Here is a 14,398-nt window from a genome sequence, read left to right on the forward strand (position 1 = left end):
AACAAAATTGTGACCTCTGCTGTTAGGGGGGCATGCGTGTTTTATTGGCAACTCATTTCTCATCAACCTACACAAATATGAGGCATCATCTTTTGGCTCATACATTCTCTTTATTTGACAGGTTTAGATCAAACAGATTTGTAAAATGTTTTATGATTTGATGCTATAATCAGGAAACAATATTGAAATTAATACTCAAGAAAACACATTATGAGGTTACAGAGTTACGGATAGCACAACCGTAGTCCAAAAGATAGTCACACAACTCAGCCATATATATCATTTGAGGCTATCAATAGCATTGGAGGCCTAATGAATGACATGTTAAATACTTCTACCTGGAAATAAGCTTAAAAGTCCTATTTGTTATGATCACTACTTGCTTTGAAATTTTAAATTGTTTCAAGGTACATCCACGGGTAAAGATTATTTTCAACTGTTGTCAAAATTCACAGTATTGATCATCGCTTACCTATCTCCATTATGATGTCATCTTTTATAGAGAATGGATTTGGGAGGTAACAAATGTGTTACTTGTGTCCAAAGAGCGAGTGATGGCAACAATCATTCCAAACTCAAACAGGAAAGTGCCAACGAGGTTAAGAAAGGAAGCGATTTCTATAATCCAACCATAGGAGATACAAGTCGTGTATCACAAGTGGTTAACGTGGTAGGAAAATACAAGGAGAGCAAATTAAAAAGGTGTCACTCGCAATCAGACAGGGTCCACGTAACCATTGGGCAAAGGTAAACTTGTCTTAAGAATCGGTGACAAAATAAGTGAAAAGTTTGTTAGTAGGGTATAGAGCATTAGGCCCTCGCATAAAATCAAGTGATTAAGTGTAGCAAGCCTAAATCTGAGGTGATCCATCATGGAATTTAAAATGGTCAAGTGAAGGTATGATATATTTTGTGTTTTATTCCAATGTTATTAATCAATTAATTCATATTATATAAATATCTGATAGATATTATAAATTAATTATTATTGAGTATTATGTTATGAATAAAAATTAAGTATTATGTTATCTTGATTTTATTATTAAAATATAAAATAAAGAGTTGTGTTATAAAAATTTATGTTGTTAGTAATAGATACGAGATAAATTTACTAACGTCCTAATCAATATTTTTTTTTTTGGTATTTCTACATGGTAAAATATAGATCATAATATATATATATAGAAAATGGAAGATATACTTTATGTTCAAAGTATACACATTTATCTATATTATATTGGGATGATCTTATATAATTTTGCAGAATTATTTATTATCCTTGAATATTATCTCCTATTTCTATATGAGCTATGTGCCTTGATCTTTTCCTCTGAGATTGTTACTACAGGAAGATGGAGATTGAGATTTAGAGGGAGTCTGACATTTCATTAGAGACAACCTTAAAAGAGAGAGAGTAGATAGGAGATGTGATTCAATCAATCTTCAGTGATCTCGATCATATTGATTCAGAGGGAGTAAACCATGTTGTGATAGAATCTTCAATGATCAATAAATTGTAACAGTCAAGAGGACTTTAATTATTGTAACAGTCAAGAGGACTTTAATTATTGTAACAGTCAAGAGGACTTTAATTCATGCAACTATGTGATCTTAATCATCTACGATAAATCATAAATGATACTTGACGTATGAATTGTAGAGTCATTCAAGTGACACAATCATACTCAATCAAGATATTGGCGTATTGTGGACAAGTTTGTGTTCGCTTCTACTACTATGCTAAACAAATGTTTAGATTTTCTAACATAGAAAGAAGTCATCATATTTGATACTAACCAATATAAAAATGTGTGGAAATTTTACATTGTGGGGGGAATAATAGTCAATATTTCATTCCCACTTGAACCTTCATTAAAAAGGGAAATGTTCTCAAATAATCTAAAAAAGACAATTTCTAAATCTTGTTAAGTAGATAAGTATTCTTATCTTTTGTATTTATCTAATTTATAGTTTCTCTCTTATTTATAATTCTTTACATACTATAAGGGTCATTTGCTTTGATTTTCTCCTTTATGTTTGAGGATATTCTTACAGGAAAAGAAGGTTGGTATTTCAATATGCTACCAAATATTGTGCAAACTAAATCTAATAATAGTAGTTTCAAAGACCCTGATGATCAAGATGGATAAAGTGTGGCTCTTGATGCAAGTATCTTTGATGATTGAGATTATGAGATTCTTCTACATTAAAATGGAGTATGACACTTCTTCGTATGGGGGTGACTACATGATGTTGATAGGCGTACTCCTACGTATATCATCCTTGGGAAAAGAGAGTTTTTGAGAAAGTAACAAGAGAACTTGACTTCCCAAGATCGATGTTCAGAGGGAGAAATTTTTGAGATGCAATCCTTTGTGGATGATATCGTCTCTATGAGGAGAAGTTCTAAAGAGAAAGACTTGGTATGACTTATTGAAAATCAAATTAAATTTTAATTCATGTGAGTTTATGCTTCTATTGTGTTGTTTAGTAATATCATATATGTAATGAAAGGTGACGATCTTTCATGGACATATTTACTCAGAAGGTAATTATTTACAAGGTGACGATCTTGTAAATAATAGACCTATTATCATGGACATCTCTAGACATTGCTTAAGTGCAAGTAGAGATCATGAGTAACAAATTTTCATGGACATCTCTACACATTGCTTAAGTGCAAGTAGAGATCATGAGTAACAAATTTTCATGGACATCTCTAGACATTGCCTAAGTGCAATTAGAGATCATGAAATTTTATATATATTCACTATGGACATCTCTAGACTTTGCTTAAGTGCAAGTAGAGATCATAGAAAATATTTTTATGATACTAGTTCAGATGACTAGAGAATATAATGTACATTGTGATAGTGTTCATAACATGGTGATTTTTGTTATCTAACTAAAACTGTTTCATTGTGTGAATATCAGATAAAGCTATCAAGTGTTCTACTCTGAAATTCAAATGGTATTTTACTTCTCCTTTGCTAAAGAGGGAGTGTTAATGTTTTAGCATCAGTAGAAGTAAAATGATGCTTATCTAATTTGTGTTTATGTTTTAGATAAACTGTTATTGCTGATTCTTATATATATTATATATCATGCAATATATATATATATATATATATATATATATATATATATATATATATGTAATATAATATTTATTATATATTATGCATTATATATAATAATATAATATTACATTACATATATGGTTAATATATTAATATTATATATATGTTAAAGATGAGTTATGCATATAGTTATTTATAGCATGGTGATTAACTATAGAGACATGTCTCTTGAAGAGACATGTCTCCTCCTCTCATATTATACATATATGAGATCCAAATCTGCACTTGAAAATCATCAATTACAATGGCAATGAATGTACATTTGCAGAAACGATCTCAGTTACTTTAACAGACATTACTCTTAAATTTAGAAATTTTATATGATTGATCTATTATTGTTGAGCTATGAATAAAACCTGATACTATTAACTTCTTTAAGACTTGAAGAATAGTAAATGATTTATCATAGGAAATCTTACTGTGTCTGAACTTGTAGTTTGGACTTCCAAATAGTATTAGGTAATCCATTATATGCTCTCTTCTTGTCAATAAGGGACTTTGTGATCAGAAAATGGTTCCTATCTAACTTAATCAAGATGCCCTTTTTAAAAGTTATAGAATTAAAATTACTATAATTTGCTTGATGTATGATGAACATGTGAACTTTTTTTTTTTAGGAAAACCAAAACACTTGCATGTCGCATATTCTCACATTGCTCAATATTATCTGAAAATAGTTAGTATCTAATTCAATATGCATTGAATACTATATAAAAACATTTTATTTTTTCCATTTGCAAAAATTCAAAATTTGATCCCATTTGCATGCATAATTTGAGGAATGTCACCAAGAATATTATGGATAGAGGAAATTATCACCTTCCCAAAATGCATGCGAGATCGTATTACACTCTATTTAGAATTTGAAAGAAAGATTTCTCCATTAAAAAGTTCATCTTTAAGTTGTTAACTAGGAGGTCAATGCATTAGAGATACATTTCAAACAAGTGTATGAACATACCATTATCTTCCGCTGGTCTATGGTTGCACAGTCACCAAGTGCATATACATCATTACATCCCTTAACTCTCAACCATTCATCTGTTGCTAGAACCCGCCTATCAGTCTGCATTATAATTGAACAGTTCAACATTACAAGAAAATTTATTTAAAAAAACATAATGCAACACTTAACAATATCATATTTCCACAATCCATTTCTAATGATTTTTTGTTTTTGGATTTGATTGTGTATGATTTTTTGACATCAACATTTCAGATCACATTGTGATCCATCATCAGGATGAGAGATGGATGTAAGATGATGATGGATCACAGAGTGTGATCCAAAACGTTGATGTCAGAAAATCATACACAAAACAAATCCAGAAACAAAAAATCAATAGTGCAACACTGTCAATCAAGGTCAACATTGAGAGACATTTGGGGAAAAAAAAAGGAAAGACATATATTAGAAGCTTCTTAATGGCATGCGAGCAAAAGGAAAACCTGGCCAATTTGTTTCATGAATTGAGATATAACAGGACGAGTCCCAATTCCAGTAGACCACACAATCATGCCATATGGGAGAGACAATTTCTCTCCACTTTTTCTCTCTTTCATGCTAATGTATTTGTCTGTTACCTCAACCACAGGACATCCCATTTTTAAATCAATACCATCCCTCTGAAATTTGTTTACTGCAAAATTGCTGATTCGCTGATCAAACCTACAAATGAATCAGCAAATATATATATATGAAGCACATTCCAAGTTTGAGACTACAGAGTACCAAAACTTAACGTAAGATTGCTTTTGGTTTTTAAAAAGCCTCTTTTCCAACCATAACATATAACAAGGTTAGAGCATTTATGTATTTTTAATCATTTAATAAGCACAATCTCTATCATAAATACATGAACAAAATGCAATTTGAATTTGGAGTTCAATATATACAAAAAAATGAACTAAATTGCCTAAAATGCTAAGATTCAAATAACAGCCGAGAGTCAGAATCAACAAAAAGGGTTCACAAATAGATTGGCTAAGAAATATTTCCATAGACCTTGAATATTGGAACCCTACAAGAACCTTAATATTGATGAAATACGAGGGAATATGTTGAATGGGCACATATTAGATATTGGTAAAACTATTGATGAACAATAGTCCGCATTGAGAGAGAAGGAATGCACCGCGTGATATCTGAATGCAAAATCTGAAGATTGGCACAATCAAAATTCCATACACTTGAAAGCACACACCCAAGAACAATAAAGTATGATGAGTGTCTGAAATGTCCCCTTTCAAGTAAGGGACAGGCTAATCTTCAAACAAAACGTACTAAAGACAAAACAAAGTCAAAAAAAAAATCCCAAATTCACAAAAACGTAGTTATTTTTTTCAAATTTTTTGTTGTTTTCAACTACAAACTATGCAAATCATGAAGATCAAATGCTGAAATTTTCGGAAAAATCCATGATGTTTTTGATTTTTTGAAAATTGGTCAACTATACAGTTTGTAGGGAGGATAACCACGTCCTTCAAGCAGTAGTCCAAATGACTGAGTACCTACTTAATTCTCATAGGCTAAAGTCAAGTAAAAAAGAAGCGTATAAATTAATAATTTAATATGGCCCAAAATAGTATAATTTAAGGGTAATGCTATTTATTTAGTCTAATAAAGTATTACTAAGTGACCGCACTAATTTTTTTATAAGGAATTAATAGCCACTTTATTTCCATTTGTGCTGGGTTAACCAAGCCATACTATTTTGTGGTGCTTATAAGGGCCATTCCATATTAGTGGTGAGCACGAGGGTGGAGCAATGTATAGGAAAGACATTGAAGCCTTAGTAATCTCCTATGCAGCCCCCTAGGTCAAAGATAGAGAACAGTGCAGGATGCTTAGAGGGTGTTGCAACACAAAACAAAGCTGCCATGGATCCTAAAGGCCCGCCACAGATTTCACGGGAATGCCACACGATTCATGGGAGTATTTGGAGCTTATATTGTTGTTATTTGGATTTGAACTGTTAGGAAGCTTCTAAAAAGGTCAGAAAGTAATATATTAATGGTTTCTATGGTATCAAGCATTATGTACTATTTCTGTATTCTACAGTTTGCTAGAGAAACTCATATACTTATCAATCAACTTTTTATGTACAATTTTTCTAATATTTAATTGAAGAAACGCCATTATTAGCATCTGCATTTGAGAAATCATTCCTACAGTGATTTTTTATGCTATTGTGTTGAAATAACTATTTGACAAAATGCCTACATAGTGAAACTTGAGAGAACTGCAATATTTTGGTATACAAATTAGGTATATTACAAATATCTTGAGTGAAGTGTGGTTGCTCTTGCATTTATAAAGAGGTTATGACCTCCTCAAGAGGGTGGAGGAGACTACCCCTTATTTGGTGGTTGTAGAGGATGGATCTGATAAGCTAGGTTAAGTTATTGGGCGTGTTGCAAGGTTTGTGGAGGAAAGTACCCCTAGCTCCTTATCTGGTGAGTTTAGAAGCTGCATCTGATAAGATAGGGTTGGAGAAGCATTAACAGAGCTCCAAATTTAGCTCACTAAAGATTACCATACAATAATCCCAGAGAATGAAGCCTTCATTATAGCACATAATATTTTAACTTAAACCATCCCTTAAATTGTGCTTGGGATCCAACCAATCTTGTTTATTTCTCACTCTATATATCCAATGACATATAAACCATTAACCTAACCCAAACTAATTATCAAACAGTATTCTCTCACAATTGATTGAGTTACTATCCCAATTGGCAATAATATAGAATGCATGTAGTGTAAAAAGCTCAAGTTTTTTTCTAAAAGCTAGCTTCTTTATAGTCTAGAACTATACATATAAAGAATAGTTATTTAGTGCCTCACATGTTCAAGATATGATCCCCTGCCTCAATGACAGTTATCTTCACGAACTCCTTCGCTGAAGGATATAGCTTAAGTAAATCTTCATGAACAAAATCATGTAACTCTGCAGCAAACTCAATTCCTGTGGGCCCTCCACCAACTACTACAAAATGAAGAATCCTTTCCCTCTCTTCATTGCTTAAATGAGGCAAACTTGCCCTCTCAAAACAATCCACTATACTCCTGCGTATTCTTTGAGCATCCTCCACTTCCTGAATGCATTCAAATTCATTTAAAATGCTTTAATTAGGCTACTTCAACACTGGAATAAATAATAAGAATTTGTTTCACATTATGCTGATAAAAGAAATCATTTTGAGAAATTTTTAAAATTTTCTTCTGGGGCATCCCTAATTGTTGTAGATATGTGTAGCATCATTTTTTCACCAAATGCAGCCCCAACTTAAAAGCAAGTTGCACCTTCAAAAAATGGCAGTACTCAGCTACCCCAGGAGTATTAAATGTGTTTGGTCTTGCTCCAACAGCAATAATCAGGTAATCATAATTCAAGTGAAATTCTTCCTTGTCTTTGCCAGCATCAATGTTAGAACTACAGAGAATTTTCTTCTGCTTTGGATCTATGTCCAAGCACTCTGCTTCCCAGAATCTCACGTCTTCCTTTTTCTGAAAAACAAAATAAAACGACACATGGTATTTAGAAAAACACTTTCTAGGTATTTGATCACTAACTTTGTCAATATCCAGATTCGAGAATATTAAGCCTCATACGAAATAGTGTGTTTTAAATATCAAGATTTTAGAACATCAGAATTCATCAGAAATAGCTTAAGAACACCTAACAAAATCTAACGCAATCTTGAAAGGGAGCAGAATGAGATCAGACAGAAACTTAAGATGCATTTTTTCCAGGCTTCTTAGTTGTTTGACATGAAATATGCATCAAGAAGGTTTTGATGACCGGTTTGTTCCCTTTAATACAATCTGTCTATTGCACTGAGTCAGTCATTGACTGTGAAGTTTCTTAGACCTTTAAAATACTATTGGTTCCTGTATGTATATTTGCAGTCAAAAATCCTCACTTTGAAATGTTTAGTGTTCATTATCACTTTATGGGCTACAAAAAAAAATTAGCAGTTACAGTTTGTTCTATGTACATTAGTAAATAATATTTAACTTGACGTGCGTTTGCTTCTGGACTCAATTGTGTGTGTTTTTTGTACCAGTGTTTCAGATCATACCCCCACAATTGAATCCAGAAGCAAATGCAGATCATCTTATGGATTGTGATAATCTAGTTGCTCTTACTATTCAACTTGACACAATTTGTTTGAGATACAATTTGTTCATTGTATATTAGTAAATAATATTCAACTTGATGTGCATTTGCTTCTGGATTCAATTGTGTGAATGTTTTTTGCATTGGTGTTTCAGATCGCACTCCTGCAATTGAATCCAGAAGCAAATGCAGATCATCTTATGGATTGTGGTAATCTACTTGCTCTATTCAACTTGACACAATCTGATATGATTACTTTTTTCTCGAAAAAAAGACTTATATTTCCCTATTGAATGAAGGATTCAAAAACATATTATTTACTTAAAGCATTCTGCACCAAGTGTCCAGCGTATTTTGTCCCATAGCATTGATCGTCTGTGGAATAATGTACAATTTACAAGAAGGATGCCAGGGCTATTTATACCTGAAACAAACTACTTACTATATCCATTCTATTTATGTCGAAGGCTTTCAATAAAAACTGCTTGTAATCTCAAGAAAGTTTACTGGGAGAAACAGTCAAACAAACATAAGCACCTATGACAGGGTAAAGAATAATGACTCCCAAAGACTGATAAACACTTTTTTACTAGATTATATAAAGTTCATAACCAACCAATTGCTTTGTAGGTAGCTAAGAGAGTAATTGTCTTTCTGGTAGTTAATAACAAGAAATCTTGTTATTATTAAGCCATAAAAAACTTATTGAACTAAAGTAAATAAGTAGTAGCTATCATTATGATCAGGTATCATTAAAGCTAAACCTTTGATGATAACCTTACTCATATTTATGTCAAACTTTTTAGATAAAAATGGCATCTTATTTTGTTTATGATTGATCATTTCAATTGCATATTGACAGGTATTTTTAATGTCCCAAGTTTGTGCCTTCCTGAGAATCAATTATTTTCAAAGGTTGGCCTATTATTAGTGGTCCCCATAGGCTAATATGGTGATGATGGGGCCCTCTAAGGGCAATTCAAGATTATTCAGCTAACCATTTGAGCATCTATTTCAGTACTCTCCATTCAACGCATCAAGTTAGTTGTGGTTTGCCTTCCAGAGATCTTTCAGGCTTTGTTTATACAATTTATTTTAAGTATGCCACTTGGACATATGGGTCCATCCTTACTATTTATGGTTAGTCATTTTGATAATCGGAGGGCACCATGGTTATAATTGTAAAGTTATCAGGATCAATTATTGGTTTGATATTTCGCATTTAATGGAGTTCAAAGATTTAATTTAATTAATTGAAGTCTAATCTAGCATTGAATTTATAATAATAATTAAATTACATCTCTTTATGATTGAAAGGCATATAAGGGATCAAGTGTGCTTTTATTATATAATGTCATTAAGTATTTAATTATTATGCCAAATGGGGTGCCAACATATGGAGATAAGGAAATCAATGTGACTTGATAATAATGAAGAAATTATGAGGGGGCCACTTTATTATTAATTCCCATATGCAAGTTAAATATTAAATTATATAAGTGGGAATTTTAAATACGGTTTCCGGAACTTCATTTGAGAATTATAAAAAGGGTTTTGAGGAAGTCATTTGATATACTTGTTTTATTTTATTTTTCTCTCTAAAGGGTTTGGGAGCTTAGCTTTCAATACAAAAAATTGAGGATGAAACCCCTTGGAGTCTCTCAGTGGTTTGGACCAAAACCCAAATCCATCTTTGGTGTGGATTCATTCAGAAATCACCATTGCGCTCATTATCAAATTGATGGATGTTTCAACTAGAAATCTCTTTGGTGGGTTTTACAGGAATTAAATACAGTTACAGTTTTGATCATGGCACAACTATAGCATTCTTTTGGCACAAGGATTATTTTCGAGGAGTTAGACAATGCTCAGTTAGGGTTTGAAAGTCAGCACTTCATATCAAATCTTCAGTGAATATTTGCTGCTGATATCAGTCATCTTGGTCAGCACTTGAGACAGTTGTACCTTCTTTTGAATATTGGGGTTCTATCTTTGCTTTCAGGTATGGGTGTGTCCATTTTGATTTGTAATAATCTTCAAATGTGAGACAGTAGTCTGCTGTTTTAATTGTATCAAACCTACATTGATCTGATCTAATGCTAATAAAGTGAGCTTTTATTGAGAAACTTAATATATATGTTTAATGTGTAACGCCCCGCCAAGGAACCCAAAAGAATTTAAAGAAATTAACCTAAGTTTCACTAAGTTTGCCAAACAATTTTTTTTAAAGATAATAACTTAACAACAACAGATATAATATAGCAGAAGCAATAACATACACGTAAACACATACCATAAAACACATTACAATTCTTAAGGGTCCCATGACATTGAATCGCATTTAAGTTTAATTAATACTAAAACCAATCTATAACACATCCACATTAAAAAATAATTGCAAGTACAAATCCATTTAAATAATATACAATTATCTCAAATGTCACTTGGCAATAATCAGAATGCACAATCATCCACTATACAGGTCACAGGGTATGAAAGGTTGAAAGAATATACATAATAAAACAAATTACATCATCATAGTACACAAGAACATAATGAAAGGAAATATAGAACAGGGAACTCCAGCCACAGCATTGAATTGCCAGATCTCAATGGTAAAAGTAAAAAGCACTACCACCCAACCTGATGGTAACCCAAAAAGGGTCCACTCCCACCACGCTGAGGAGATAGTCTCAAGTACCAAATAGGATAACAATCCCTAAAGTCAAAAGTAACATCTAAGTAAAGGAAAACTTGAAAGCAATCTAACTCAAGGTACCAAGACACAAGTGACATCTAAGCCTAGAGGCAACAATGACACATAGGAAATTTAATATGTAAGTGGGCAAGTGTCATTGCACAAGTCAACTCTAAAGTTACCCTGGCAGCCTCACTAGACTTCAGCCCCCTAATGACTCTATGTAGCACCAGTATCCTTTTGTACTGACAAGGCATACTAACAAAGCAAGGTTGCAACCAAGCATCCTCTCTACTCCCATCCTAGCCTATACTAGCACTCAAGGCATGGGCGAGGAAAAACAAAGACTCTTATTAATTCATTTTACTCTCATCTAATGAAATGTTATCACTTATTAAAAAACCTACAATGGGTTACCCAGGCAACCTCTTTAGCGCTCCGACCTCCATTGCAAGCCACTTCCCAACATAACATATAGATAACCTATGCTAAGCTTAGTAAAAGGTCTCATACGACAATAAAACACACATCAATTCTTAAACAAGCAACTGGAAGGAATTAAAATATCACAGATTTTACCAATACAATCATCCTAACATGACTGATCCAAAATCAAGTGCACATATACCAAAGCATGACATCACCAAAACAAATCGCATAATCACCTCATGAAAAAAGGTTATATCAGAAAAGTCACACCATTCAGTTCAGTTCTACACAAGAGAAACTGAAAGCAATAACAAAACATCTGATCAACTCAGCATAGAGCACACATGACACATCACCATGGTTGGGTATAAAAGATCGTAACCAAAATATGCCATAACATCATCACAGAACAAAACTCCAAAGCCTCTAGTAAACATTTTGATACTGGTCAACACTCTAAGTCAACCCCAAACACAACACACAAGAAAGCATACAACTGACAATGTAGTTTCATAGTCTTATTTGGTTGTAAAAATACACAATTTGAGTTAACAATAAGGTTTGTCTTTTCATTTCTAAGTTTTCATTTCCAAGTATTACGGTTTATAGAGTTTTCGATATACAAATAGGGTATTGATTTACATACTTCATTTAACAATGTAAGCCTAAAGTTCATCTTATTCATTTAGATAAATCAATCATTAGGTTCAAAATAAATAGTTTAATTAAACCCGATTGATTTAACACTAAAACCCCGTTTCCAAACAACTTATAATTTACTATCTAAAATATAATTTTAAAAGCATATTTATAAAATTAAACAATTAATATTAACTATTAAAATAATTATTATTAATTAATAATAAATAGTATTAGTTTATTAATAATCATCATTACTATAATAGTAAAATAATATTAACAAATTAATAATACCATAACTTTAAATTTAATAAATTTAATTTAAATTAAACACGAACTAAATTTAATAATTTACTATATTAAAATTTAATAAATTAAATTTTAATTAAAAAACAACTTTAACTATGCATTTTAGGCCCGTCAGTCATGCCTATGAGGCTACCACAGCAGAGTTCCGTTGCGTCAACAACAGTACCTGCAACATGCGCAGCAAGGTACACTGTTGTCATGAGGAGGGGAGGTGGGATGTAGTCGCCCGCCTCCCTCCAAAATATTTTATATTATTTTTTTTTTTAATTGTTTATTTAAAACAAACAAACTAATGCAATTTATATTTTTATAATTAGCATAGTAACCATAAATTATTGTGCTAATTATTTAAATTTTTTTTTTTTTTTATAATTTTCATTCCAGATCTGATAGGGCAATAGGGCAATTAATTGCAAACAATCGAATTCGCATTTTGGAAAATCGACCTCTTTTTCAAACCCTACCTGTTTTAAAATACCATTCTATTAACGAAAAGAGGGTTTCTAAATTCTCAATACTCATATACAGATAATCTCAAAATGAAGAACAAATAAAATTTACCAGAAGGGTTTCAATTTAATTTATAATTCTGAAAATAGATTTATCAAGACACGAAAAAGACAGGAATTCGAAGACTGGAAAACTACTACACAAATAACCCACAAGATTCTACTTGAATTTGATGCTAAGACGACAAATGCAAGAAGCATGCAAACAATGCCCTTTTTTCCTAAAACCCTTCTTCCCCAAAATTGCTCCTCCAAAACCTGGTTATTGGAAAATGAACTCTAGATCTCTAATAAAGAGTTTTCCCCTAAATTTAGGGCTTTGATTGTGCAATCACACGAGAAGATTCGTTGATCTTTATCTTTTATTATTTTATTACATTTTAAATATTCGTGCACAACATTTTTTACATTTAATTAAAATATCTTAATTTAAATAAATTGTTTTCTTTTTTTAATAATTCTCGAGACGTTTTTAATACAAAAATTTATTAACTTAAGTAATAATAATATTTAGCATTTATTTAAAAATAAACTCCTAAATATATTATTATTAAATTAAATAAATATTGTTACACTCAAAATTAGACTTCAACTCAATCTTTAAATTGAATTCTTTTATTTAATTAATTATATAATTAAATATAGAATTTTCCTTATAAAATTTTCATTAAAATAAATCATTAATTATTCTTTTAATTTGATTTAATTATAACAGAAAATAATCACAAACCCACAAGACTGAAATGAAAACCCATAATAAAGTACAAAAAACTAGAGCAAACTCAAGGGTTATAATCACGAATTTACGTCACTTGACAAATTCGGAAGGTAAACAACTCAAGTACTTGTCCTACTTTCTAGGACAATTGGCTTAAGGATAGGATTCAAACTCAAGAGTTATCTCTCCTCTCTTACCATTGAGATATTGCAATAGGGTACGCTGATCTTGGCAACTTAAGGAAGTCGATATCCGGTACCTACAATCTGCATAAAATCTGTGCATGTACATACACATATTCTAAACTAAACAGGCAATGGCGGGAAGTGGTGCATCGTGTAGATCCCAACTAGCTGGTGACTATGATTCCCTCCCTCAACCATATCAGAAACATAATATATAAAGTAAACATACAGGTACATCATACACATGCAAGTATGGGGTAAGTATCCATAGAAAACGCATACAAATAATCCATCTAACTATCATCATGAAATAATTGAAATCAAGGTATACAAGAAATAATTAGCACCAAAGTAACTCGTCATATAATCAACTGAGATGAAACAATATCCAATAATCTGGAAAACAATGTCACTGATCATCAAGCATAAACATAAAGTTGGCCTAAAAGAGCTCAGCAATAATAATTGAAAAGTCAACTAGGGGTAGGCACTACATAATGCATTTGGTATTGGCATTTCTACACATTCTTCATTATTGGACATTGAAAACAAAACAAGAACTCAGAAATCGGACCATGCATGCAAAGTGTTTGACAAAATGTCATACATCCAAACTTGTAAAAACGAATCAGAATTAGTAGGTTTCTT

General features: G+C 31.8%; 1 protein-coding gene across 1 annotated transcript in view; it reads right to left on the reverse strand.

The window, feature by feature from the left end:
• Positions 1 to 14,398, reverse strand: part of LOC149554274 (external alternative NAD(P)H-ubiquinone oxidoreductase B1, mitochondrial-like) — a 123,438-nt gene that overhangs the window by 86,712 nt on the left and 22,328 nt on the right. The window contains exons 3-6 of the mRNA XM_089789494.1: positions 7,447 to 7,650; positions 6,988 to 7,238; positions 4,590 to 4,809; positions 4,102 to 4,206 (exon numbers count right to left, since the gene is read on the reverse strand). Of these exons, the coding sequence (XP_089645620.1) occupies positions 4,102 to 4,206; positions 4,590 to 4,809; positions 6,988 to 7,238; positions 7,447 to 7,650 (780 nt within the window). The remainder of the gene's footprint in view (positions 1 to 4,101; positions 4,207 to 4,589; positions 4,810 to 6,987; positions 7,239 to 7,446; positions 7,651 to 14,398) is intronic.

Source organism: Cupressus sempervirens, chromosome 6, assembly GCF_028749045.1.
Source record: "Cupressus sempervirens isolate cs-2001-9-10 chromosome 6, ASM2874904v1, whole genome shotgun sequence".
NCBI lineage: Eukaryota > Viridiplantae > Streptophyta > Pinopsida > Cupressales > Cupressaceae > Cupressus > Cupressus sempervirens.